Genomic DNA, 25,639 nt, shown 5'->3' with positions numbered 1-25,639 from the left:
GAATTGATGAGGGCACGATGAAAGCGGCATTCAGCGCAAGCCAACAAGGATATCCATTAAAGGATGCCTTCATCCTGGATTCCGGCTCGACTACGCACATCTGCAACGACCTCTCAAGAATTGAAGACGTACGCCCGTCGACGCCAGGGGACTACATCTGGGCCGGCAGTTCCAAAGTCTGGATACGAGGATACGGAGCTGTCACATTGACAACAGAGGGATCTCAGGACAAACAAGCCTTGCACATTGTCAACGTTGCGTGGTGTCCAGACTTCCTCTGCAGCCTAGTATCATTCAGGCTACTCCGACGACAAGGAATATGGTGGGACAATCGGGAAGATCCAACAAGCCTGCGACGATGGGATGGAACAATTATTGCTATCCTATCGGAACGCCATGGGCAATGGATTATCGAAGACACCACTCCATTCGACTCAGCCTTCCATGTGCGTATGAATCGAACCAAGCGATCACCACAAAGGGCGACAGCCATGCTATGGCATAAACGACTAGGACATCCAGGGCCATCCGCTATTGAACACCTCATACAGCAATCTGAGGGGGTGAGGATCAAAGGAATCACCACAGTACAATGTGACGCCTGCGGCAGATCAAAGTCGAAGCGCCAAATAAGAAGGGCGCTAAGACTAAATGACGAAGGTCCTGGAGAAAGAATTGCAATCGACTTCCATGAGTACGAGGCGGACAGCTTCACTAAGGAAAAGAGTCAGATGCTAATAACTTGCCGAAACTCCCGATACGTTTGGGATTTCTACTTCAAAGACAATAGGCCAGCACGCTCTATTATTCGCCTATTAGCCCTCTTTATCCAATTTATGAAGAAACAGTTCAACATTACGGTCAAGGTCATTGAAACAGACAACGAGATCGTCACAGTTAAGCAAGAAGTCGAGAAATGGTGCACGTCCCTATCAATCAGACTCGAGCCTTCCGCTCCAGACACACAAGCGCAGAACGGAGGAGCCGAACGCTCAGGGGTGTGATAAAAGAAAAGGCACGCGCAATTCGACTAGATGCGAATCTTCCATGGGAACTCTGGCCAGAGATAACCAGAGCGGCGGTATACCTATACAATCGAACGCCAAATTATCCAAACAAGTGGAAATCGCCTTACGAAATATTCTTCACGCGCGCAGCTGCCACAAATGGCATAGTCACCGGACCCCGAAGACCAAACCAAGCTCATCTGAGAGCATATGGGTGCAAAGCCTTTGCAATGACAGACGATACCCACCGAGGAAAGTCAAGGCTGCAACGGCTGGACCCAAAAGCCTGGATTGGGTATCTTGTGGGATATCAGTCAACAAACATCTACCGCATCTGGATCCCATCCATGGCAAAGGTAATCAGCACTCGCGACGTAGTGTTTAACGAAGACACAATCTTCAACGGCAAGACTGAGGACCTAATGGACAATCTTATGCACAACACCCTAGAGGAAATCGCAACTTGGGTAAGAACAGTCGAACTCCCAGGTACTCAGAGCCAACAACCAGAAACCGAGACGTTCTACGAGGACGATACGACGCAGGAAGAGAGCCCGCGCACTCAGAAAACCAGATACCACCAAGGAAGGAAGGTGGTAGAGGCATATCTAACCCCGCCACCAACTCCTCCACCTGTGGCCTTGCTAGTTCAAGGAGAGGTGAACAACGAGGATATGACGAACATGTCCAACCAATCAACATCAATGACCAATCCATGGGCAGCCGCATTCATGGCCGGCACCGAATCAGGACACATTGGTCAACACGAAGGAAAGCCAATCGACAAGGCTCAGGTGAAGAGACTGCTATCCAAGGGAATCAAGCCCCATCGCAACCAGCTACCGCCACTCCCAACAGCATACTCAAAGCTGGAAGACCATCCACTATACGAAATGTTCAAGGAAGCAGAAAAGACACACCTTCAGAGTCACCAACAAATGAAGTCATGGACTGAGGTCCAAGCATCACCAGTCAAACGAGCAGGGCACCAGATCCTAGACTGTATGTGGGTATACACCTACAAACTCGACAAGCATCACCGCCTCATCAAATGTAAGGCAAGATTGGTGGTAAGAGGAGACCAACAACGCAACATCACCTCCCAAGACACATACGCAGCAACATTGGCAGGACGCTCATTCAGAATGCTCATGGCAATCGCCGCCAAATACGATCTTGAGCTAAAGCAATACGACGTCACTAATGCTTTTGTGCATGCTGCAATCGACAGAGAAATATACATGAGGATGCCAAAAGGGTATCAGAAGCCTGGCACTCTACTCAAAGTGCGAAAGGCACTGTATGGGCTCCGGATCTCACCATTACTGTGGCAGAAAGAATTCACTGCAACTCTTGCTTCGATAGGGTTTCAACAAATACCACAGGAGCCATGCTGCATGATCAAAGACGGAGTTATCATCTTCTTCTATGTGGACGACATCATCGTTGCGTACCATTCAAAGCAAGAATCAGAGGCCATGAAGGCCATCAACCGGATCCAAGAAAAATACGCTTGTACGGGAGGAGATAACTTACAGTGGTTTCTCGGCGTAGAGGTCATGCGCAATCGCAAGCAGAAGACCATACAGCTATCTCAAGCCGCATACGCAGACAAAATCAGCCAACTAGCAAGCCGACAAGACATCAGACATGACACGCCGATGTCAGGCATGGAACTCAGACCCAGGAGTGACCTAGCAGAGCCGTCCGAGATCAACCGCTACCAGCGCAAGATTGGCTCGCTTCTATTCGCTGCAGTCACAACAAGACCCGACATAGCCTTTGCAACATCACGACTTGCTCGCTTCCTAGTCAATCCAAGTACAGAACACCAGGACGCTGCAGACCGTGTGCTCCTGTACCTCAAGAAAACAGAATCCCTAGCCCTCGAACTCGGTAGAGGCGATGGCCTTGAGGTAGCAAGTGACGCATCGTTTGCAGACAACACACTAGACAGGAAAAGCTCGCAGGGATACGCAATTAAGCTGTTCGGAGGACTCATCGCTTGGAGAGCAAGTAAGCAAGATACTGTGACAACATCAACAACAGAAGCAGAGCTGCTTGCCCTATCACAAGTTGCTAAGGAGGCAATCTTTACGTCGCGGTTGTTGAAGGAGCTTCAGGTAAACCTAAGCAATCCAATTATCACAATCAAGTGCGACAATACCCAGACAATCCGTCTAGTAAATGAAGACGTTGCCAAATTGCTAGACTCCGCAACAATCAATTCAATCCGGTCACTCTCCTAGACCCACTTACCTATCTAGGTAGGGCTTAAACTCCTATAGGTAACTACTAGGCTTAAAGCGGTAATCAATCAATCCAATCTGAACCTTCTAGGACCCACTTAATTGATTGTTGCGGACTGTGGCTGTACGGCCTACGGATCTCGCCATTGCTCTGGCAAAGACACTTCACTGCCTTCCTTCTAGAAATCGGGTTCTCGCCAGTTCCCCACGAACCTTGCTGCATGATCCGAGACGGAGTGTTCATCTTCTTTTATGTTGATGACATTATCCTTGCCTCTTCGAAACGGCACGCGGAAGTAGCTCGGAAAGTGGAAGAGGAACTGAAACAGCGATACAACCTGACCGGAGGAAAGGATTTGCAGTGGTTTTTAGGAGTAGAAGTTATACGGGACCGAGAGAAGCGAAAGATCTGGCTGTCACAGAAAGCTTATGTTGAGAAGATTGCACGGCTGGCAACGAACAAGGACCAACGACACAACACACCAATGGCTAGAGTCGAACTAGTTGCACGTGAGGGTTTGGCGACTCCTGGAGAGATTAACTTGTATCAACGCAAGATTGGATCGTTACTCTTCGCCGCCGTCAACACCCGACCCGATGTCGCATTCCCAGACTCCGCAACAATCAATCGGATCGGCATGATTGATTCCTATCTAGGTTAAAGGCTGCCTAATAAAGTAACTCTTTAACCTATATAGGAATCAATCATGTCGATCGATTGATTGTTGCGGAGTCTGCGCATTCCCAGTATCACGACTCGCCCGGTTCCTCACAAACCCTGGTCCACTACATCAAGAAGCCGCTGACCGAGTGCTGTTGTACCTGGAGTCAACCAAGCTTCTATCCTTATCATTCGGAGGAGACGACCAATTGGTAGTAGCTAGCGATGCATCCTTTGCGGACAACACCGCGGATCGCAAGAGCTCCCAAGGGTACGTTATCAAGCTATTTGGAGGACTGATCGCATGGAGGGCGAACAAACAAGATACCATCACGACATCTACGACCGAAGCAGAACTCCTCGCGCTATCGCAAGTGGCTAAGGAGTCCATGTTTGTGCGGATGCTGCTAGAGGAGCTTCGGGTAGAGTTGACGGAGAAGACAATTACGATACAGTGCGATAATACGCAGACGATCCGGCTGATCAACGAGGAGATCTCTCAGCTGACGACGAAACTCCGTCACGTGGACATCCACAATCACTGGCTGAGGCAAGAGGCAAAGCGAAAGTCTATCAGAGTCGTGTATGTACCGTCTGGCGAAATGCTCGCCGATGGTTTCACGAAGACCCTGCCTGCCAACAACTGGCCCCAGTTCTTGACGCAGGTCGGACTGGTTGAAGTGAAGGAACGAGACGTAGAGGAAGCAGATCCAGAGGAAATTCTGGAGAAGATGGAAAGTCTTGTTATATAGTCCGGTATGAATGTCGGAAAGACCACTCCACCTCAGGCTGCCGAGGAGCGCCGAGCTGAGGGGGTGTGTCAGATTGAGGCGAGGTTTTGCTCCATGATCGAGCCGATGGTGGTTGGGGAAGGACATGAGACCCCCAAACCAGGGCTAGCGCCGGGACTTAGCACTGCCAAGCCCGAGGCGAGGCCACCTCCCACAGACAGAGCCGTAGACAGACACAGAGAATACACACTTGATCCCATCCATAAAAATCTGACAATTGTTGTGTGTGTTGCAGTCTTGCGAGGGATGAGGCGGTAGTCTGGCTTGTCCTAGTCCTTCTTGGGACTAGGGGGTCTATGGAACGTGCTATCTTCAACTCCGCTCCCTTCTACCAAATACTACCTCATATCTGACACCAAGCCTTACTGTGATCCGATTGGCTCTCACAGATGCCGGGTCGCGCTAGTCTAACCTAGCGTCTGTACGCTCTCATCTTCAACAGTGCTATTATCTAACAACATCATTCACAGTGTACTTAGTGCACAAGGTGCCAGATCTAACAAAACCCTTACCCCAACTACGAACACAAAACCCTTACACTATTAACCCTATTTGTGGGCGAACAACAGAAAGGAGAGAACTGGTTGATCATTCTACTGAGTAGAGATGTGTGCTTATATACATAAGATATACATGAGTACATGACGTAGATAGTAGAGTGGTGAAGGTTGTATTATTATTATTATTATATTTCCATTAGAGTCCTGTATCAGTCGGTGACTATGTAGGACTTTGGCTAAGCCGTTCTATGTATGTTGTTCAATATGGAGTTTCTATAGGTCTTGTACAATTTGGAGGATAGTTGCGTAGTCCAATTTCCGAGCTAGTCTTCCATTGGCGCGGGTGCTAAAGAGCAGTGTGGTGAACAGAAAGAGATGTAACAGCGAGCTCTTTGCGAAAAGAAATATTGTTTGTAGTTTTATACAGTGTCTGTCTGTTGTTTTGTGTAGGCGTCTGTATATAGGGATCTACAAGAGAGAGAATAGATCTATACAGCTATTGCCTGGTCGATGTTTTGCTCGTGCGTGTGCTAGTGAAAGCAGGTGCTGGAGCGGTTCGGTATATGGGGTCGGTATATCGAGTCGGTTTAGGGCGTTCGGTAGAGAGGGTATTTGGTGTAGGCGTCTGTATATAGGGATCTACAAGACAGAATAGATCTATACAGCTATTACCTAGTCGATGTTTTGGGCGTTTTGGTGTAGGCGTCTGTATACAGGAATCTATTATAACCTAACAATAATAGACCTATACAGCTATTGCCTAGTCGATGTTTTGCTCGTGCGTGTGCTAGTGAAAGCAGGTGCTAGAGCGGTTCGGTATATGGGGTCGGTATATCGAGTCGGTTTAGGGCGTTCGGTGGAGAGGGTATTTGGTGTAGGCGTCTGTATATAGGGATCTACAAGAGAGATAGTAGATCTATACATCTAGTGCCTGGTCGGTGTTTTGCTCGTGCGTGTGCTAGTGAAAGCAGGTGCTAGAGCGGTTCGGTATATGGGGTCGGTATATCGAGTCGGTTTAGGGCGTTCGGTGGAGAGGGTATTTGGTGTAGGCGTCTGTATATAGGGATCTACAAGAGAGATAGTAGATCTATACATCTAGTGCCTGGTCGGTGTTTTGCTCGTGCGTGTGCTAGTGAAAGCAGGTGCTAGAGCGGTTCGGTATATGGGGTCGGTATATCGAGTCGGTTTAGGTCGTTCGGTGGAGAGGGCTTTTGGTGTAGGCGTCTGTATATAGGGATCTACAAGAGAGATAATAGATCTATACATCTAGTGCCTGGTCGGTGTTTTGCTCGTGAGTGTGCTGGTGACAGCAGGTGCTGGAGCGGTTCGGTATATGGGGTCGGTATATCGAGTTGGTTTAGGGCGTTCGGGTATAGGTAGCATCTAGATATATAGGCCTATTACTTTGCAGCAATAGAGATATATACCTAAGGAAGAGCCGTTGCTCTGTCGGTTTCGTAGAGGGTGCCTTCGATCGAACATCTAAAATCAGTTGGCGCACGGGCCATTTGCAGAGATTTCTCTCAACTAAGGCCAGGTAACAACTCTGTCAAAGTTGCAGCGGCCAGCGCGCCCGCCACAACGCCTGCACGCAAAAGCAGACGTTGGAAACTGATTCTAGGAAGGCATTTCAATGGAATTGAGATGAAAAAAGGGTAATCCAGGACCTTTTTGTCATCTCGAAAAGTTGGTGTTCGATGTGGTGAAGGTTGTAGAAGATGCTAGAAGATCTGATAAGAGTATCGGGCTGACGCACAGACGCCCAACTGTGTTGGCTGACATACTAATTGGAGTATAGAAGCTCTTAGCACCCCTCTCCTGTAGATCTAGTACGCAGAGACACTCAGACACAAGACATAATTAATTATCAACATCCATTAGTTTATCACAATATCTTATCATATCTGACAGCATCACATACTAGGTCCGTATCCCACAACCTAATATTTCTACTCCTACTCCTACTCCTACTATTCCGCGAGGGACTCCATCTCAACTTTCATCACGAAGCGAGCAGATAGTACGAGAAAGATTGAGGAAGGTAAATTCTTATTGCTTATCATCAGAAGGGTGGATGATGCCATGTTACCTATCCTCGCGCAGTGCTTTTTATAGAAAGCTTCGATGACTAAGCTGTATATTCAGTGCCGGAGCACTTACCACGGCACAATACTCCTACTCCAACTCGTGAACGACCAACTTCGAGTCCTCTCCCGGCGCGACCTCTTCCTCCACACCATTTGAACCAATATACTTCAATATCTTTGCAGTAGCATATCCTTCAATCAATGCCGATGATCCTCGAACGACGCAATACCGGATTATGTCGCCTGGCTTTATTACATGTTTCGTCGAAACTTGGTTGGAATTGACGTCATGCTGAATGCTCTGGTCATTCAGGTAGATGTCCGCCTGATAGACTTGCGTCTTTTGCCCAGTAGTACCCCAATACGTGGCGAAAAATTCAGCAAGAACTGACCGTGCGCCTTTGTTTAGGTACGAAATTCTGTTGGAGCAATAATTTGCGTAGTTTTGACCTGTCGTCTGCCGGGTACCAATTGCCCATTTTACCAGGTTCTGGCTAGGGACACAGTCCACGTCGTAAGTTCTTAGGCCTTTCCAGTTAACAACTTCTTCGCGCTGTTCGCAAAGCGTTCCAATAGGGCAATAACTCTGTACTGTAGTTTTATGCGGGACATCCTCCTGTTCACATATGACAGAAAAGCTTCTATCCAGAGCCCAGTCACATGCAGCCGAGGTAGGCCTCCAAGTTCCTTGGCTTTCATGGATCTTTCCTAAGCACCAGTCTTTATCGGTAGTAACTTCCCGTTTGAAGAGGTTGGCGGCGACGGGCGCTGGTGTAAAGTTGTTGATGTTGCCAGGAGGTATAGCAGCGGCTAGGGCGAAGAACATCGCCACGTAGATAAAAACGGCGTTGGTTATCATTATTGCTAGAATAACGATAGAAATAGATGTAGTTGTGAATTCTTTTTAAGAGCCTTCGAAGAAAGCTATAAATAAAGTTAGAAACATGTATAGTAGTGTAGTGTTAGTAGAAAGTTTAGAAATACTTACAACTAGTAGAAACAATGTTAAGGGACTGTTGTTTAAAGTCGTTTACGAACAAAAAGCGCGGTATGTAGATAGGTCTCTGTGGTGCGGTATTAGCTAGTAGCTAGAGTATATATATACTCGTTTCTATTAATTAAGTAAGTGTGTTACGATCCCTGGAGATTGACGCCGGTAAGCATGTGGGGGGTGCTTACGTCCAAGCGCCTTCTCGTATCCTTCCATCGCTCGACAATGCATCGCTTCGGCCTCCTCGTACTTTCCCTGGCTTTCCCACACTAACCCAAGCTCGCTGACGCTTGTGAGCGTATCTAGGTGCTCTCGCCCAAGCACCTCCTCGTATCCTTCCAGCGCTCGACAGTGCATCGCTCAGAGATGGCAACAAGCCGGCCAAGCTGCTATCAAGCCAAATGTGGCCCCTGCTTACTAGCCTTGTCGATCAACCACAGGTCTACAAGAGAACCGTGCCACCCCTCTATCTAGGTATAGCTATACCTATATATTCTAGGCCGCTAGTGAGCAGGGGCCACATTTGGCTTGATAGCAGCTTGGCCGGCTTGTTGCCATCTCTGGCATCGCTTCGGCCTCCTCGTACTTTCCCTGGCTTTCCCACACTAACCCAAGCTCGCTGACGCTGGTGAGCGTGTCTGGGTGACCTTGCCCAAGCACCTCCTCGTATCCTTCCAGCGCTCGACAATGCATCGCTTCGGCCTCCTCGTACTTTCCCTGGCTTTCCCACACTAACCCAAGCTCGCTGACGCTTGTGGGCGTATCTGGGTGCTCTCGCCCAAGCACCTCCTCGTATTCTTCCAGCGCTCGACAGTGCATCGCTTCGGCCTCCTCGTACTTTCCCTGGCTTTCCAACACTAACCCAAGCTCGCTGACGCTGGTGAGCGTGTTTGGGTGACCTTGCCCAAGCACCTCCTCGTATTCTTCCAGCGCTCGACAGTGCATCGCTTCGGCCTCCTCGTACTTTCCCTGGCTTTCCAACACTAACCCAAGCTCGCTGACGCTGGTGAGCGTGTTTGGGTGACCTTGCCCAAGCACCTCCTCGTATCCTTCCAGCGCTCGACAGTGCATCGCTTCGGCCTCCTCGTACTTTCCCTGGCTTTCCCACACTAACCCAAGCTCGCTGACGCTTGTGGGCGTATCTGGGTGCTCTCGCCCAAGCACCTCCTCGTATTCTTCCAGCGCTCGACAGTGCATCGCTTCGGCCTCCTCGTACTTTCCCTGGCTTTCCCACACTAACCCAAGCTCGCTGACGCTTGTGGGCGTATCTGGGTGCTCTCGCCCAAGCACCTCCTCGTATTCTTCCAGCGCTCGACAGTGCATCGCTTCGGCCTCCTCGTACTTTCCCTGGCTTTCCAACACTAACCCAAGCTCGCTGACGCTGGTGAGCGTGTTTGGGTGACCTTGCCCAAGCACCTCCTCGTATCCTTCCAGCGCTCGACAGTGCATCGCTTCGGCCTCCTCGTACTTTCCCTGGCTTTCCCACACTAACCCAAGCTCGCTGACGCTTGTGGGCGTATCTGGGTGCTCTCGCCCAAGCACCTCCTCGTATTCTTCCAGCGCTCGACAGTGCATCGCTTCGGCCTCCTCGTACTTTCCCTGGCTTTCCCACACTAACCCAAGCTCGCTGACGCTTGTGGGCGTATCTGGGTGCTCTCGCCCAAGCACCTCCTCGTATTCTTCCAGCGCTCGACAGTGCATCGCTTCGGCCTCCTCGTACTTTCCCTGGCTTTCCAACACTAACCCAAGCTCGCTGACGCTGGTGAGCGTGTCTGGGTGACCTTGCCCAAGCACCCTCCACAGTCCGCAACAATCAATTAAGTGGGTCCTAGAAGGTTCAGATTGGATTGATTGATTACCGCTTTAAGCCTAGTAGTTACCTATAGGAGTTTAAGCCCTACCTAGATAGGTAAGTGGGTCTAGGAGAGTGACCGGATTGAATTGATTGTTGCGGAGTCTACAGCTCCTGCCTACACAATCCAATTACATAGCAAAATGCTTCATCGGTTGACAGCTTCCCAAGACTAGCATGGCAGACTTGGCAATAACAGGCCCTTTCACAGCTTACGAAGCCTGCAGCGGAAAGGCCTCTTACTGAACACTACGCCGATCGGAGTCATGTAGGGCAGCACCGCAGGTTTGGTAAGGTGATGAAGCGATCAGGAAGTGGCAAGCGCTGTGGCGATGTGCTCAAATCAAAGCTAACTCTAATAGGCGCAGTCACCGAACGGAAGATTTACGCTTATGCAAGGAAGGGCGGGGGTTATCCCTACATGATAGGAGGTTCCCAAAGTAGGTTAGATTTGGACACCCACAGCAGGTATTCAAATCTAAACTACTTTTAGGATCCCCCTTCAACTGAACTCGCGAACACCACTGCCCATCTTCTGGGAGAAATGGCACCTTCAGAGCGTCAAGAGGAGTTGAGAAAAGCATTAAGCTTGTGCAAGCCATCCGATGTCATTGAGAACGAAGTTAGTGCTCCCTTTCGAATCAGTGTGGGTATGATTTAACAGTACCTAGGCCCTGCTCCCAGACTTGTCATTAAGCAAACGCGTTTGAATAGTTTGTTTGATTTGCTTGACTATAAGCAAATTAAACAAACCAAACGCTGCCTATAGAAATATACAAACAAATCAAACGTACGATCGAAATTTGTTTAGTTTGTTTGACTGTTTGACTAATATTACATAGCGAGCTGTTCTATAGATGATGTCCTAAGGTGCTTTAAGATCGACTTTAATGATGTTTTTGAGATAGCGGAGGTAGCAATTTCGCGATAGTTTTCTTGTGTTGCATCTAGCTTAGTCATCATATAACTACACGAGCGTCGCTAGCCGTCGATGACCGCTATCTTATATCCCATCTCCCATCTTCTATATCGCTGTTAGCCATCTTTTGCAGCTACACTACCGTCTCTACAGCACGTTTTAGTGTTTCTCGTTGCCCAACACGCCGAAAATGCCGCTTCGTAACCTAAAACGCGCCGCCGAGGGCACCCCCGGCCCCCACGGCCCCCACAAGCGCGCCAAAACAGCTAAAGGCAGTGCATCGCAGCCTATCCTGATGGACGATTCGCAGCCTGAGCTGTCTATCCGCACCTCGCCACGTAAAGCCCTAGCTGCTGCAGCAAGCCAGGCCACCGAAGACGCGCCGTTCGAGTCGCAGTTGCGCGACGCTATACCAGAAGCTACTATACAACCGCCGGCCGAGGGTAGTAGGGCTGCTACGGAGGCTACAAGTGAGGCTATCGAAGGCGGGGATGATACTGGCTTTGATGACGAGTTTACGGACAACTTTGACGGCATTGATTGGAAGCGTTTACCGCGTTTTACGAAGCCGCTGCGTACGTTGAAGCGCAACAAAAGTTGGGTATATCAGTACGGTTACCGCGTTGCCTCTCTCCGTGAGCCTCATCGTACGTTCTTTGTTTGCAAATACTGCCATCATCGTAAGATCTTTTGCGCCTATCCAGAGGTTACAAAGTCGACCAGTAACGCTATCAACCACCTCGCGCAGAAGCTACTTGGCCACGGCTACGATCGCAAGGGCAAACTGGATTCGATTACACTACCGCGAGGCCAAACGACGCTTAAGATGATGACCGAGGGCGGTGTCGATGTACCTCAAGGCGTCGCTAACGAGCTCGGAAACTTCGACGTACAGCGCTTTCGATACGCCGCTGTTACGTGGCTTGTCGACAATAACCACCCTCTCCGCGAGTTCGAAACGCCTGCGTTTAGGCAGATGATAGAGTTTGCCAACCCGGAGGCAGCTGACGCGCTGTGGGTAAGTCACAACAGTGTAGCTAGCTTCGTGATGAGGCTGTATCGCTATATGGAGCCGCAGGTTGTTCAGATGCTCTCGTCGGCTATTAGTAAAATCCATATAAGCTTCGATGGCTGGACGACAAAAGGCGGCAAGCGCGGCTTCTTTGGAGTTGTTGCTCATTTTGCTGACGCCGACGGCACTATCAGGGACCTACCTATCGCGCTGCCTCAGCTTACGGGCGCCCACACGGGCGAGAGGATAGCTGAAGTTGTTGGCAATATAATCGATGTCTTCGGTATAACACGTAGCCAGCTTGGGTACTTTGTGCTCGACAACGCGTACGCTAATGACACCGCCGTCACCAAACTCGCCCAACGCTTTGAATTTACAGCAAGCCATCACCGCCTCCGCTGCGGCCCTCACACACTTAACTTAGTCGGACAGATGATTATCTTCGGCTTTGATAAGGACGCGTACGATAATGATCAGGACGAGCACAAAACAGAGGCAGCCTACCTACAAGAATGGCGGCAGCAAGGTCCGCTTGGTGTACTAATCGATATCATCAACTACATCCAAACACCGCAACAACACGATCTTTTTGCCGATTGCCAGCGCCGTGTTAACGCTAAGGCTCCCGACCAAAAGCAGGAAATACTCGAGCCGGTAAAGCCAGTCGTCACGCGCTGGAACAGCTTTCACGACACCTTTGTACGCGCCGCAAAACTCCATAACGCCGTTGATGAGTACGCCCAAAGCCACATCGAAAGGACGATGGGCGCCGACGCGTACGCGCGTAGCCGTAACAATAAGCTCACTAAAGTACCAGCTTGGATGAGATCTAATGGGCTTACGGCTGACGATTGGGCGGTAATAACCCAGTATATATCAGTGTTGGAGCCGCTAAAGGAGGCGACAAAACGGCTTGAAGCTCGCGGTAAAGCTGGCCGTTTCGGCGCGATATACGAGGTTATACCTGTCTTCGAAGCTGTACTTGCCGTGTACGAGCAGCTACTTAAAAACCACGAAAGCGTCGACTATAATGCCAATAGCGCGCCAGAAGATCACCTTCCTATCAACCTACGCGCAGCTTGGGCAAAGCTTAACGCGTATTACACTAAGCTCGACGAATCACCCGCATACTTTGCCGCTACCTGCCTCCACCCATACTACAAGAACTACTGTGAGAACAGCTGGCGCGACAAACCGAGCTGGCTTGAGGCAAACAACGCTGGGTTGAAACAACTTTGGGCGTTCTATAAGCCGCAAATACAGCGCCAAAGTCGCCCACCAGTGCGGCTCTCAAGTGGTATCAACGACGCCATCAACGCGCTCGTTAATGCGGAGCCTTATGGCATTGTTGAGGTGACAGAGATGGATGAGCTGGAGCGTTGGCGACGGTTTGAACTCCGCTGGACGCAGGAGCAGTTCGAACAAGGTAGTAATCCTGTTAGCTATTGGATAAGCCTACGCCCAAAGTATCCTAACCTAGCGCGTATGGCGATCGATATATTAACAATACCAGCCTCAAGTTGTGAGTGCGAGCGGCTGTTCAGCGAGCTCGGTGATTTATTAGAGCCAAGGCGACGCAAAATTGGGTCACAACTGCTTGCAGCAATACAGTGTATACGAAGCTGGCGCGACGCTGGCTTTAAGCCTCCATCTGATTACAACTCAGGCGATGTAACTGACGCTGAGGTAGCTGCAATATACGAAATATGCAAGTGGGACAGCGAAGCTTAGTAATATATACGATATACGATTAGATCAGCACCTAAACAGTATCAAATCTATCAAACTTTCAAACAAACGGCCTCCTAAAACACTATCAAACTAAACAACTCAAATACAATCTTAAGTTTTGTACAAACAAATCAAATCAGCGTCCAAAGTTTGTTTGATTTGCTTAATGACAAGTCTGCCTGCTCCAAAGTTTCCATCAATTCATCGAAAAAGGGACTGTACTTGAGTGGTGTAGGTTACTTCCAGAGACCTTTGAGGCTCGCGATGTGTTCACGTCAATCCAACGGCTTCGGGCGCCGGTTCGCGCCGCTGACGTGGCCACATATCAGCCACGTGATGCCCTTAAACCACAGAACGAACCCTACTTCGAAAGCATGGTTTCAGACAAAAAGAGGTTAGAAAGATTGCATAGAATTGCTCAGCGCATGACTGGCACTCAGACAGCAATGCAGATATGCAAAGTCCATGAAGACCTCATCCCTGCCGATCCGATTGTACAGGCAAAGACGATATACCAGAGAATAGAGCAACCTGTGAATCAAACTAACATACTTTATCGGCAACACCTTATTCTTTTTGGAGATGCAGTCGACCGATATGCAGCATCGCAGCCACTGCCACTCTCAAAAGGGCGAGACAGTAAAACCGCTGCTTTAGAGGCGATCGCTGGAGAACTTAAGATAAAGAAGAACAAGGTGTCTAAGAGGTATACTCACTCTCGTCTTTACTTGAAATTCGCAAAAATTGGAGGGCCAGGTTCTTTGCTTTCAATAGATGGCTTGAAGTCGGAGTAAGTATAAAAACAATCAAATTAGCGCTCTCTAATGCGTCATAGTATGGAAAACACCAAAGATGAAGACATCGAGTTGCTCTGCAACTACAGGAGAGATCGGCTTCCAACAGTAGAAGAGCAATCCCAGGATCTCAATTTCAGGGTAATTGAATATTTTGCCCGCAACCTCCTGGCACAAAGGGTAGAAGCAGCCGAGATCGCAGCAGGCCGCACCGCTTTAGCAAAGTTGATTTGCCGTCACATAGATATCGAAAAGTTTGTGAAAGACGGCACGATACTTCCAACGCGCATAAGTGTACGCAATAACAAACAGCTCCGGCGTACGTTCCCACAAACCCTTGCAAGACCTAGATCTGGAATGAATTTCAGACCCACTCCACATACTGGGTCTTCCAATCCCCAAGGGCAAGTGCCATTACACCATGCTCTACAAAGCCAGCAGCCATATCATGCTGCGGAGACATGCACATACACCGCCAAACGACGGAGAGTCTCTGGCAATGAACGCCTACAAACTGCGCAAGTATTCCCAATCCCGATACTAGAAAGCAACGGAAGTACAACTCAAAAAGAGGGCCAGCACTACTTAAGGAGTATCCCCAGTCACTCTGAGCACCAGCACGAACATCTACCACCTTTCGAAGAAGCAAACAATACAGAGCATGGGAGAGTTGGTTCAATTCCCCAAGTGGTGTCCCACGAGAACTTTATACCAAATTCAGAAGAGGTGGACGAAATTCAGGAAATGAACGTAACTAGTTTGGGACTATACAGAGATGAACCAGCGGTAGACCAGCAGCTTTCAGTAACCCACTCCGCTCCACGACGGTCCATAATTGACAACGCGGACACCCAGCAACCTTCATTAGTTTACGAAAACTCGCCTCTTCTAGCACACTCGAATGTAGATGCAGATTTCACATCGTATGCGATAGACTTCGTACACACTCTGGACGACGATGCTAGATTCGCGTTTGGTCTTCATAACAGTTTGTAAAACTACTAAGTGGTTGGTTTTTCTGGTGATAGGAAATTTGGCTTAGGGTGAAGGATCAAATTTATAGGAAGGTTGGCGGAGATTCCAATAGAGACTTCCTCGTCACCAGAGATTACTTTTATAGTGTGCGGTCGCAATTTCTCAAGCGCATGATAATCGCCGATTTTAATGTCGATATCCTCTTCCGCATTGCTGTCAACCCAGATTGGTGATATGACTCCAACATGGTCTCGTGAGATTATCAGGCGACCTTTGACTAGACGTAGCATAATCGGCCATAACTCAGGCTGCAAGCCAACATCCGGTATTGCCTGCCGGATAGTGACCCACTATAGTTTATCAGGAACTACCTGCTTATCGTGAAGGGCAAGTTACGCACCACTTGAGTAAAGTACTCCCGATTTAGAGCTGTAAACTCAGGGCTCGGCTTGAACACGAATATTTCGCCCTGTTGCGCTGACACCTTGAGGTCGCCATCGTTCCTAGTTTTTATGGTACCATGAGCTTTTTCGTCCTGTTCTCGTATTTTGGCGGCCACCTCATGAACCCGAGCATCGAAAGATGCAACGGTGTCTACAGTTCGGTTTAGGTGCATTGCTAGTGATGGGAGAACGAATGGTAAAAGTTTTCGCTGATGTGGTAAAGAGTTTTCGGTGCAGTGCGGGGCAATCTACTACTAAATATATGCATGTGCAATTACAGAGAGACACTGTATAAAACTAAAACCACAACCCTCTCCTTTGCCACAAGAGCCCGCTGCTACATCTCTTTCTACTTATCAAACTGCTCTTTAGCACCTGGCAACAAACAGATACAAGCTATCTTTTGTAGAAAAGCCAAAAACCATATTAGCGAACCATACCAGAAAACCATGTAAATTAGAAAAACCAAGATAGAACGGCCTTCGGCCAAAGTCCTACATAGTCTCTGACTGAAAAAGGACTCTAATGGAATAATAATAATAATAATAATAATATGCATGTGCAAAACCGCGCATATGTAGGCAAAGCTACAATAAGTACTTGGCTTGGGAAAAAAAAGGCACAATAATCGCAAGTACGTCCTTAAAATGCATCGCATGTATTGACAAAGAAGCACCTGGATCTGCCTACGCTAGTGTGCTTAAAGTTTAGCGTTAGCTGATGGCTGAGCGATGACCGCTATCTTATCTTCGCAGCCTTATCCTGAATCTTACGAGAAACTTGCTACGAAGTCTCATCTCGATCCCAGTTCTCTCTTCTCTGCATCGCTCATCAGTCGCGTAACAGACCCTGCAGCGGTCAATGGCTGGTCACGGGACTCATTTTGACTTCGAATGTTGCCACACCAAACCTCTCCATTTACAGTACGATCATCTTGGCCATTGACTGGATTAGAGGCGTTAGGTATGTTAGGATGGTTAGGAGTAGAATTCGTTTGGTGATCTGACATGGTCGGTTTGGGGTTAGCTTTCGTAGAGTGAGTGCTTGCCTTCTCAGATAGATTATTATTCTTAACTTACTATCTCTTAGGCTGACCGTGAGGGTAAAATATAATTTGATCAAAATAGAGTCGATTGGGAACGCTCTGATTCAGAATGACCCATGAGCACGCATTATGGTAGATGGTCCTGATATCGAGAGTCAACCTACAAAAGATCGCTGATAAAGCAGATGCGGCAGCGAGGAGAAGCACAGAGAATTTCAGCGAGCCTGACTCTGCTGTCGAAAAATGATAGGGCCAACGGGGGTCCCAAAGGTCTCCAAAATGTGAGAACAATGGACCGAGCAAAAGGGAATGTGCCACGAAGAAGACGTTTTTAGAAAAGGAAGAGATGAGAATCGACTATGGGTCTTTAAATCATCTTTACAGCTTGCACACGCTCCTTTCACTGCCCAAGCCCCCGCCCTCTCTTCGTGTTGCGTAGATCAACTATCTGCAGCAACGGCAAGCAAGTGCCATATGTTTAGATTACATCAAGACGCACGCTCAATGCAGCCACGCTTTCAACTTAATTGCCACCCACTTGCAGAAAAGTTGGACGGATCGATAAAGAGGAATAACATGCTTCGTTTCAACGGGGTGAATCGCAAGACTGCATGATGTCCATGCTAGAACTAAATCTCTTTGAGGTTTAGCAAGTAAGATAGTGGCTCTTGTTGACCTTAAAAGCCTGCACATTCACATAAACATTCACATTTAATTTCAAGCTAATCTTTTAGCTTTACGCTCGATTCTACGCTTGGCCGTACGCTCGATCCTATGCTCGATCCTATGCTCGATCCTACGCTCGATCCTACGCTTGGTGTTGCGCTATTTTTGTACGTGAAGTGCGAGGCAATTTTCCAAAGCTTTAAAATTTGATCACGTGGCAATGCGGGGTAATGTTTAGGAGTTGGACGAGGGATTAACGGCGGGTCTGTGGAGCTAAAGAACAGCGCGACGGTTTATTTCTATAGTATGTAAGCTTTTTATATTAGCTACAGTCTTATATTACACTATATCTTAAAGTTGCACGATGTGAGGGATCGATCAAGAAAGATTGGATTTGACAAGATACAAGCTATCGAGCTATCTACGTTGTGAGCCCGAACTTATGCTGTGGGCGCCAAGGCGCTAGTCCGATAAGATAAGGATCTTATCGATATGGGGGCCATGGGCCGAGCGAGTCTATGGATCCGTAACACACGATAGCTATTTTAGAAGCTAATTGCGATTCCGATGCTAGGTGTGCTCGTCGACACAAGCTAAACGCCGGGGCCTTTAAATCTAGCTTTATCCTAAAGTGCTTAGCTGTAAAGGGCTGCGCCCGTGACCTCTACTGAAGAGATCACGTGATCTTCAACCACGTGATATACCTTCTATATAGACACGTGACCAGAAGCGAGCAGGTATAAGAGAAGCCCGTACTTAGTTGTCTTCTCTTTTCCTCATCTTTTAGCTTCTGTACGATAGGTAGAAGCATAATCGTTCGCTAGGCCTCTCCGCCCATAACATTAGCAAAGCGCCGCATAGCCGTATAGCCGCACAGCCATACAGCTATACAGCCACAGATCTAGTGTCAGCTGCGATAGATTCTAGCTAAGCTGCTTTAAACTAGATGCGCGGGTCCTTCTTACATACTTAAGCGCGCAGTTGCTAGCTTTTCTTAGAAGCAGACTAGTTGTGGATTCCGTTGGTCTCGCGGCGTTCTGTTGGCGGGAAACTTAGATCGAATCTAGACCTTATTAGCAAGTGTTGCAATTACGCGGCTGCTTTCTTATCTAGTTATTCTATATTATAACGGCAAGCTTAAAGCGCGTTAGTGCTTAGACCCCTGCTAATAGCACTAAGGGCTTTAGCTTCCCTACAGCTTTCGATGTATACGCGGTTTAGCCTCGTGAGTAGTGCGCGGCGCATGTATGGAGCCCAGTGATCGGAATGGTCTGGTCTGACTTGGTCTTGGTCTGGTCTAGACCGCCAAGACTTGGTCTGGTCTGGCGATTTTTTGAGACCGTGGTCGGACCGGTCTAGATGATCGGACCGGTCCGGCTATAAATAGGTCCACGTGACTAGATCTTAGACTAATCTAGCCAGAAAATTTAGCACAATATGAGTCATTAAGATCAAGGTAAGTCTTCTACTTACATAGAACAATCAAGTCCTTAACAACCTACTTATATACTATTGTTATGGAGCCTTCAACACCAACCTCACCGTCCCCATCGAATATTATAAGACTAGATTTAACGTCTCTTACTCCATCTCCTATCCCCACGTCATCACCCACCCCTATACTATCACCCACTCCTATTCAATATCACGAATCTCCAGATGAGTTCGTGCAGGGCGGTATCACGTACGTGAAACGTGCAATAATTGCAAGGAAGGATTTCCGTCAAGGTACATCACACATCTGGAAGTACGGACTCCAATACATTCGAGATAGCGATAAGAAAGAGGTGTATTACTGCCATGAGTGCAGGGTTGGGAAGAGCAAGCAAGAGTTGTTTGTCATCAATGGCACTTCTAGGATCCGGAATCACCTGGAACAGAAGCACCAGATTGATCCCCAGAGTGGCATCAAGCGAAAGGGTTCTGTACGGAAGTCTATAATCGACCAGCAAAAGGATGGGGCTGCTTCCAGCATCTTTTTCTGGAAGGAGTCAGTAGAGAAGTTTAAAGAGCTTCTAATTCGTTGGATTGTGTACTGCCATATCGCCTTCTTTCAATTAGAGAACCAGTACTTTCGTGAACTACTCCTCTTTTTAAATCCGGCACTACTCAACCACCTCCCGAAGGCTGCGAAGACTATCCGAAGCTGGGTAATGAATGCATTCATATCGAAGAAGCAACAGCTTAGGGAGGACCTACACCATTCACGGAGTAGGATCTCTATCTCCTTTGATCTCTGGACTTCACCAAACCCTTACGCTATCCTAGGCGTCGTCGCTATGTGGATTGATACTACCGGCATGCGACGTGTTACCGCTTTAGGTATGCGACGTATATACGGCGAACATACTGGAGAGAATCTTGGATCGGTGGTCCTTGAATTGCTGGAAGAATACGACATTAGCGGAGATCAGATTGGATACTTTATGCTGGATAATGCCTCGGCAAATGATACCGCTGTTGAGTTTATACTCAAGGATCTCTGCCCATGGATGAAGTCAAAACAACGTCGTCATCGCCGGCTGCGTTGCTTGGGCCATGTCATCAACCTCTGTTGCCAGGCGTTCCTTATGGGGCGAAACTGTGAGAAGTATCTTGCGAAGCTGGAGAAGCATCATCAACGTGGCGACTATACGAAGGTGCAGAGATGTCAACAAGCAAGTCAAGCTGGCTTGATTCTTATCGATTGCAGATCACAGACATTCTCTGGGACGTGCCACTGTGCACGAGCCTCTATATTGTCTGTGATCTGCAATCGATAAGAATCAAGCCAGCTTGACTTGCTTGTTGACATCTCTGCACCTTCGTATAGTCGCCACGTTGATGATGCTTCTCCAGCTTCGCAAGATACTTCTCACAGTTTCGCCCCATAAGGAACGCCTGGCAACAGAGGTTGATGACATGGCTCAAGCAACGCAGCCGGCGATGACGACGTTGTTTTGACTTCATCCATGGGCAGAGATCCTTGAGTATAAACTCAACAGCGGTATCATTTGCCGAGGCATTATCCAGCATAAAGTATCCAATCTGATCTCCGCTAATGTCGTATTCTTCCAGCAATTCAAGGACCACCGATCCAAGATTCTCTCCAGTATGTTCGCCGTATATACGTCGCATACCTAAAGCGGTAACACGTCGCATGCCGGTAGTATCAATCCACATAGCGACGACGCCTAGGATAGCGTAAGGGTTTGGTGAAGTCCAGAGATCAAAGGAGATAGAGATCCTACTCCGTGAATGGTGTAGGTCCTCCCTAAGCTGTTGCTTCTTCGATATGAATGCATTCATTACCCAGCTTCGGATAGTCTTCGCAGCCTTCGGGAGGTGGTTGAGTAGTGCCGGATTTAAAAAGAGGAGTAGTTCACGAAAGTACTGGTTCTCTAATTGAAAGAAGGCGATATGGCAGTACACAATCCAACGAATTAGAAGCTCTTTAAACTTCTCTACTGACTCCTTCCAGAAAAAGATGCTGGAAGCAGCCCCATCCTTTTGCTGGTCGATTATAGACTTCCGTACAGAACCCTTTCGCTTGATGCCACTCTGGGGATCAATCTGGTGCTTCTGTTCCAGGTGATTCCGGATCCTAGAAGTGCCATTGATGACAAACAACTCTTGCTTGCTCTTCCCAACCCTGCACTCATGGCAGTAATACACCTCTTTCTTATCGCTATCTCGAATGTATTGGAGTCCGTACTTCCAGATGTGTGATGTACCTTGACGGAAATCCTTCCTTGCAATTATTGCACGTTTCACGTACGTGATACCGCCCTGCACGAACTCATCTGGAGATTCGTGATATTGAATAGGAGTGGGTGATAGTATAGGGGTGGGTGATGACGTGGGGATAGGAGATGGAGTAAGAGACGTTAAATCTAGTCTTATAATATTCGATGGGGACGGTGAGGTTGGTGTTGAAGGCTCCATAACAATAGTATATAAGTAGGTTGTTAAGGACTTGATTGTTCTATGTAAGTAGAAGACTTACCTTGATCTTAATGACTCATATTGTGCTAAATTTTCTGGCTAGATTAGTCTAAGATCTAGTCACGTGGACCTATTTATAGCCGGACCGGTCCGATCATCTAGACCGGTCCGACCACGGTCTCAAAAAATCGCCAGACCAGACCAAGTCTTGGCGGTCTAGACCAGACCAAGACCAAGTCAGACCAGACCATTCCGATCACTGGGCTCCATACATGCGCCGCGCACTACTCACGAGGCTAAACCGCGTATACATCGAAAGCTGTAGGGAAGCTAAAGCCCTTAGTGCTATTAGCAGGGGTCTAAGCACTAACGCGCTTTAAGCTTGCCGTTATAATATAGAATAACTAGATAAGAAAGCAGCCGCGTAATTGCAACACTTGCTAATAAGGTCTAGATTCGATCTAAGTTTCCCGCCAACAGAACGCCGCGAGACCAACGGAATCCACAACTAGTCTGCTTCTAAGAAAAGCTAGCAACTGCGCGCTTAAGTATGTAAGAAGGACCCGCGCATCTAGTTTAAAGCAGCTTAGCTAGAATCTATCGCAGCTGACACTAGATCTGTGGCTGTATAGCTGTATGGCTGTGCGGCTATACGGCTATGCGGCGCTTTGCTAATGTTATGGGCGGAGAGGCCTAGCGAACGATTATGCTTCTACCTATCGTACAGAAGCTAAAAGATGAGGAAAAGAGAAGACAACTAAGTACGGGCTTCTCTTATACCTGCTCGCTTCTGGTCACGTGTCTATATAGAAGGTATATCACGTGGTTGAAGATCACGTGATCTCTTCAGTAGAGGTCACGGGCGCAGCCCTTTACAGCTAAGCACTTTAGGATAAAGCTAGATTTAAAGGCCCCGGCGTTTAGCTTGTGTCGACGAGCACACCTAGCATCGGAATCGCAATTAGCTTCTAAAATAGCTATCGTGTGTTACGGATCCATAGACTCGCTCGGCCCATGGCCCCCATATCGATAAGATCCTTATCTTATCGGACTAGCGCCTTGGCGCCCACAGCATAAGTTCGGGCTCACAACGTAGATAGCTCGATAGCTTGTATCTTGTCAAATCCAATCTTTCTTGATCGATCCCTCACATCGTGCAACTTTAAGATATAGTGTAATATAAGACTGTAGCTAATATAAAAAGCTTACATACTATAGAAATAAACCGTCGCGCTGTTCTTTAGCTCCACAGACCCGCCGTTAATCCCTCGTCCAACTCCTAAACATTACCCCGCATTGCCACGTGATCAAATTTTAAAGCTTTGGAAAATTGCCTCGCACTTCACGTACAAAAATAGCGCAACACCAAGCGTAGGATCGAGCGTAGGATCGAGCATAGGATCGAGCATAGGATCGAGCGTACGGCCAAGCGTAGAATCGAGCGTAAAGCTAAAAGATTAGCTTGAAATTAAATGTGAATGTTTATGTGAATGTGCAGGCTTTTAAGGTCAACAAGAGCCACTATCTTACTTGCTAAACCTCAAAGAGATTTAGTTCTAGCATGGACATCATGCAGTCTTGCGATTCACCCCGTTGAAACGAAGCATGTTATTCCTCTTTATCGATCCGTCCAACTTTTCTGCAAGTGGGTGGCAATTAAGTTGAAAGCGTGGCTGCATTGAGCGTGCGTCTTGATGTAATCTAAACATATGGCACTTGCTTGCCGTTGCTGCAGATAGTTGATCTACGCAACACGAAGAGAGGGCGGGGGCTTGGGCAGTGAAAGGAGCGTGTGCAAGCTGTAAAGATGATTTAAAGACCCATAGTCGATTCTCATCTCTTCCTTTTCTAAAAACGTCTTCTTCGTGGCACATTCCCTTTTGCTCGGTCCATTGTTCTCACATTTTGGAGACCTTTGGGACCCCCGTTGGCCCTATCATTTTTCGACAGCAGAGTCAGGCTCGCTGAAATTCTCTGTGCTTCTCCTCGCTGCCGCATCTGCTTTATCAGCGATCTTTTGTAGGTTGACTCTCGATATCAGGACCATCTACCATAATGCGTGCTCATGGGTCATTCTGAATCAGAGCGTTCCCAATCGACTCTATTTTGATCAAATTATATTTTACCCTCACGGTCAGCCTAAGAGATAGTAAGTTAAGAATAATAATCTATCTGAGAAGGCAAGCACTCACTCTACGAAAGCTAACCCCAAACCGACCATGTCAGATCACCAAACGAATTCTACTCCTAACCATCCTAACATACCTAACGCCTCTAATCCAGTCAATGGCCAAGATGATCGTACTGTAAATGGAGAGGTTTGGTGTGGCAACATTCGAAGTCAAAATGAGTCCCGTGACCAGCCATTGACCGCTGCAGGGTCTGTTACGCGACTGATGAGCGATGCAGAGAAGAGAGAACTGGGATCGAGATGAGACTTCGTAGCAAGTTTCTCGTAAGATTCAGGATAAGGCTGCGAAGATAAGATAGCGGTCATCGCTCAGCCATCAGCTAACGCTAAACTTTAAGCACACTAGCGTAGGCAGATCCAGGTGCTTCTTTGTCAATACATGCGATGCATTTTAAGGACGTACTTGCGATTATTGTGCCTTTTTTTTCCCAAGCCAAGTACTTATTGTAGCTTTGCCTACATATGCGCGGTTTTGCACATGCATATTATTATTATTATTATTATTATTCCATTAGAGTCCTTTTTCAGTCAGAGACTATGTAGGACTTTGGCCGAAGGCCGTTCTATCTTGGTTTTTCTAATTTACATGGTTTTCTGGTATGGTTCGCTAATATGGTTTTTGGCTTTTCTACAAAAGATAGCTTGTATCTGTTTGTTGCCAGGTGCTAAAGAGCAGTTTGATAAGTAGAAAGAGATGTAGCAGCGGGCTCTTGTGGCAAAGGAGAGGGTTGTGGTTTTAGTTTTATACAGTGTCTCTCTGTAATTGCACATGCATATATTTAGTAGTAGATTGCCCCGCACTGCACCGAAAACTCTTTACCACATCAGCGAAAACTTTTACCATTCGTTCTCCCATCACTAGCAATGCACCTAAACCGAACTGTAGACACCGTTGCATCTTTCGATGCTCGGGTTCATGAGGTGGCCGCCAAAATACGAGAACAGGACGAAAAAGCTCATGGTACCATAAAAACTAGGAACGATGGCGACCTCAAGGTGTCAGCGCAACAGGGCGAAATATTCGTGTTCAAGCCGAGCCCTGAGTTTACAGCTCTAAATCGGGAGTACTTTACTCAAGTGGTGCGTAACTTGCCCTTCACGATAAGCAGGTAGTTCCTGATAAACTATAGTGGGTCACTATCCGGCAGGCAATACCGGATGTTGGCTTGCAGCCTGAGTTATGGCCGATTATGCTACGTCTAGTCAAAGGTCGCCTGATAATCTCACGAGACCATGTTGGAGTCATATCACCAATCTGGGTTGACAGCAATGCGGAAGAGGATATCGACATTAAAATCGGCGATTATCATGCGCTTGAGAAATTGCGACCGCACACTATAAAAGTAATCTCTGGTGACGAGGAAGTCTCTATTGGAATCTCCGCCAACCTTCCTATAAATTTGATCCTTCACCCTAAGCCAAATTTCCTATCACCAGAAAAACCAACCACTTAGTAGTTTTACAAACTGTTATGAAGACCAAACGCGAATCTAGCATCGTCGTCCAGAGTGTGTACGAAGTCTATCGCATACGATGTGAAATCTGCATCTACATTCGAGTGTGCTAGAAGAGGCGAGTTTTCGTAAACTAATGAAGGTTGCTGGGTGTCCGCGTTGTCAATTATGGACCGTCGTGGAGCGGAGTGGGTTACTGAAAGCTGCTGGTCTACCGCTGGTTCATCTCTGTATAGTCCCAAACTAGTTACGTTCATTTCCTGAATTTCGTCCACCTCTTCTGAATTTGGTATAAAGTTCTCGTGGGACACCACTTGGGGAATTGAACCAACTCTCCCATGCTCTGT

At 47.7% G+C, this 25,639-nt stretch overlaps 10 protein-coding genes across 10 annotated transcripts; 6 read left to right on the top strand and 4 right to left on the bottom strand.

Moving 5' to 3' along the window:
• Nucleotides 1-17: 17 nt before the first annotated feature.
• On the top strand, nt 18-3,256 carry PtrM4_046510 (uncharacterized protein; the record flags this gene model as incomplete). Its single annotated transcript, XM_066104666.1, has 2 exons — nt 18-919; nt 970-3,256. 2 exons carry the CDS (start codon nt 18-20, stop codon nt 3,254-3,256), a joined length of 3,189 nt encoding a protein of 1,062 aa, XP_065959230.1.
• A 221-nt stretch (nt 3,257-3,477) lies between these two features.
• Nucleotides 3,478-4,669, top strand: PtrM4_046500 (uncharacterized protein; the record flags this gene model as incomplete). Its single annotated transcript, XM_066104665.1, has 2 exons — nt 3,478-3,913; nt 3,990-4,669. 2 exons carry the CDS (start codon nt 3,478-3,480, stop codon nt 4,667-4,669), a joined length of 1,116 nt encoding a protein of 371 aa, XP_065959229.1.
• Nucleotides 4,670-7,383: 2,714 nt separating this feature from the next.
• Nucleotides 7,384-8,154, bottom strand: PtrM4_046490 (uncharacterized protein; the record flags this gene model as incomplete). Its single annotated transcript, XM_066104664.1, has 1 exon — nt 7,384-8,154. The coding sequence occupies one exon, from the start codon at nt 8,152-8,154 to the stop codon at nt 7,384-7,386; it is 771 nt and encodes a 256-aa protein (XP_065959228.1).
• Nucleotides 8,155-8,781: 627 nt separating this feature from the next.
• PtrM4_046480 (TPR domain protein) lies at nt 8,782-9,987 on the bottom strand (the record flags this gene model as incomplete). Its single annotated transcript, XM_066104663.1, has 1 exon — nt 8,782-9,987. The coding sequence occupies one exon, from the start codon at nt 9,985-9,987 to the stop codon at nt 8,782-8,784; it is 1,206 nt and encodes a 401-aa protein (XP_065959227.1).
• Nucleotides 9,988-11,247: 1,260 nt separating this feature from the next.
• PtrM4_046470 (Dimer-Tnp-hAT domain containing protein) lies at nt 11,248-13,800 on the top strand (the record flags this gene model as incomplete). Its single annotated transcript, XM_066104662.1, has 1 exon — nt 11,248-13,800. The coding sequence occupies one exon, from the start codon at nt 11,248-11,250 to the stop codon at nt 13,798-13,800; it is 2,553 nt and encodes an 850-aa protein (XP_065959226.1).
• A 446-nt stretch (nt 13,801-14,246) lies between these two features.
• PtrM4_046460 (uncharacterized protein) lies at nt 14,247-15,138 on the top strand (the record flags this gene model as incomplete). Its single annotated transcript, XM_066104661.1, has 3 exons — nt 14,247-14,590; nt 14,636-14,913; nt 14,963-15,138. The coding sequence occupies 3 exons, from the start codon at nt 14,247-14,249 to the stop codon at nt 15,136-15,138; spliced, it is 798 nt and encodes a 265-aa protein (XP_065959225.1).
• Nucleotides 15,139-15,595: 457 nt separating this feature from the next.
• On the bottom strand, nt 15,596-16,185 carry PtrM4_046450 (uncharacterized protein; the record flags this gene model as incomplete). The annotated part of the gene is made up of 2 exons (XM_066104660.1): nt 15,596-15,919; nt 15,970-16,185. 2 exons carry the CDS (start codon nt 16,183-16,185, stop codon nt 15,596-15,598), a joined length of 540 nt encoding a protein of 179 aa, XP_065959224.1.
• A 3,055-nt stretch (nt 16,186-19,240) lies between these two features.
• On the top strand, nt 19,241-20,399 carry PtrM4_046440 (uncharacterized protein; the record flags this gene model as incomplete). Its single annotated transcript, XM_066104659.1, has 2 exons — nt 19,241-20,313; nt 20,369-20,399. The coding sequence occupies 2 exons, from the start codon at nt 19,241-19,243 to the stop codon at nt 20,397-20,399; spliced, it is 1,104 nt and encodes a 367-aa protein (XP_065959223.1).
• Nucleotides 20,400-20,456: 57 nt separating this feature from the next.
• Nucleotides 20,457-21,647, bottom strand: PtrM4_046430 (uncharacterized protein; the record flags this gene model as incomplete). The annotated part of the gene is made up of 1 exon (XM_066104658.1): nt 20,457-21,647. One exon carries the CDS (start codon nt 21,645-21,647, stop codon nt 20,457-20,459), a length of 1,191 nt encoding a protein of 396 aa, XP_065959222.1.
• A 3,055-nt stretch (nt 21,648-24,702) lies between these two features.
• PtrM4_046420 (uncharacterized protein) lies at nt 24,703-25,292 on the top strand (the record flags this gene model as incomplete). The annotated part of the gene is made up of 2 exons (XM_066104657.1): nt 24,703-24,918; nt 24,969-25,292. 2 exons carry the CDS (start codon nt 24,703-24,705, stop codon nt 25,290-25,292), a joined length of 540 nt encoding a protein of 179 aa, XP_065959221.1.
• Between the last annotated feature and the right edge of the window lie 347 nt (nt 25,293-25,639).

Source organism: Pyrenophora tritici-repentis, chromosome 10, assembly GCF_003171515.1.
Source record: "Pyrenophora tritici-repentis strain M4 chromosome 10, whole genome shotgun sequence".
NCBI classification, from domain to species: Eukaryota; Fungi; Ascomycota; class Dothideomycetes; order Pleosporales; family Pleosporaceae; genus Pyrenophora; species Pyrenophora tritici-repentis.
The sequence above is the reverse complement of the archived record's forward strand: the minus strand, read 5'-3'. Positions and strand labels throughout refer to the sequence as shown.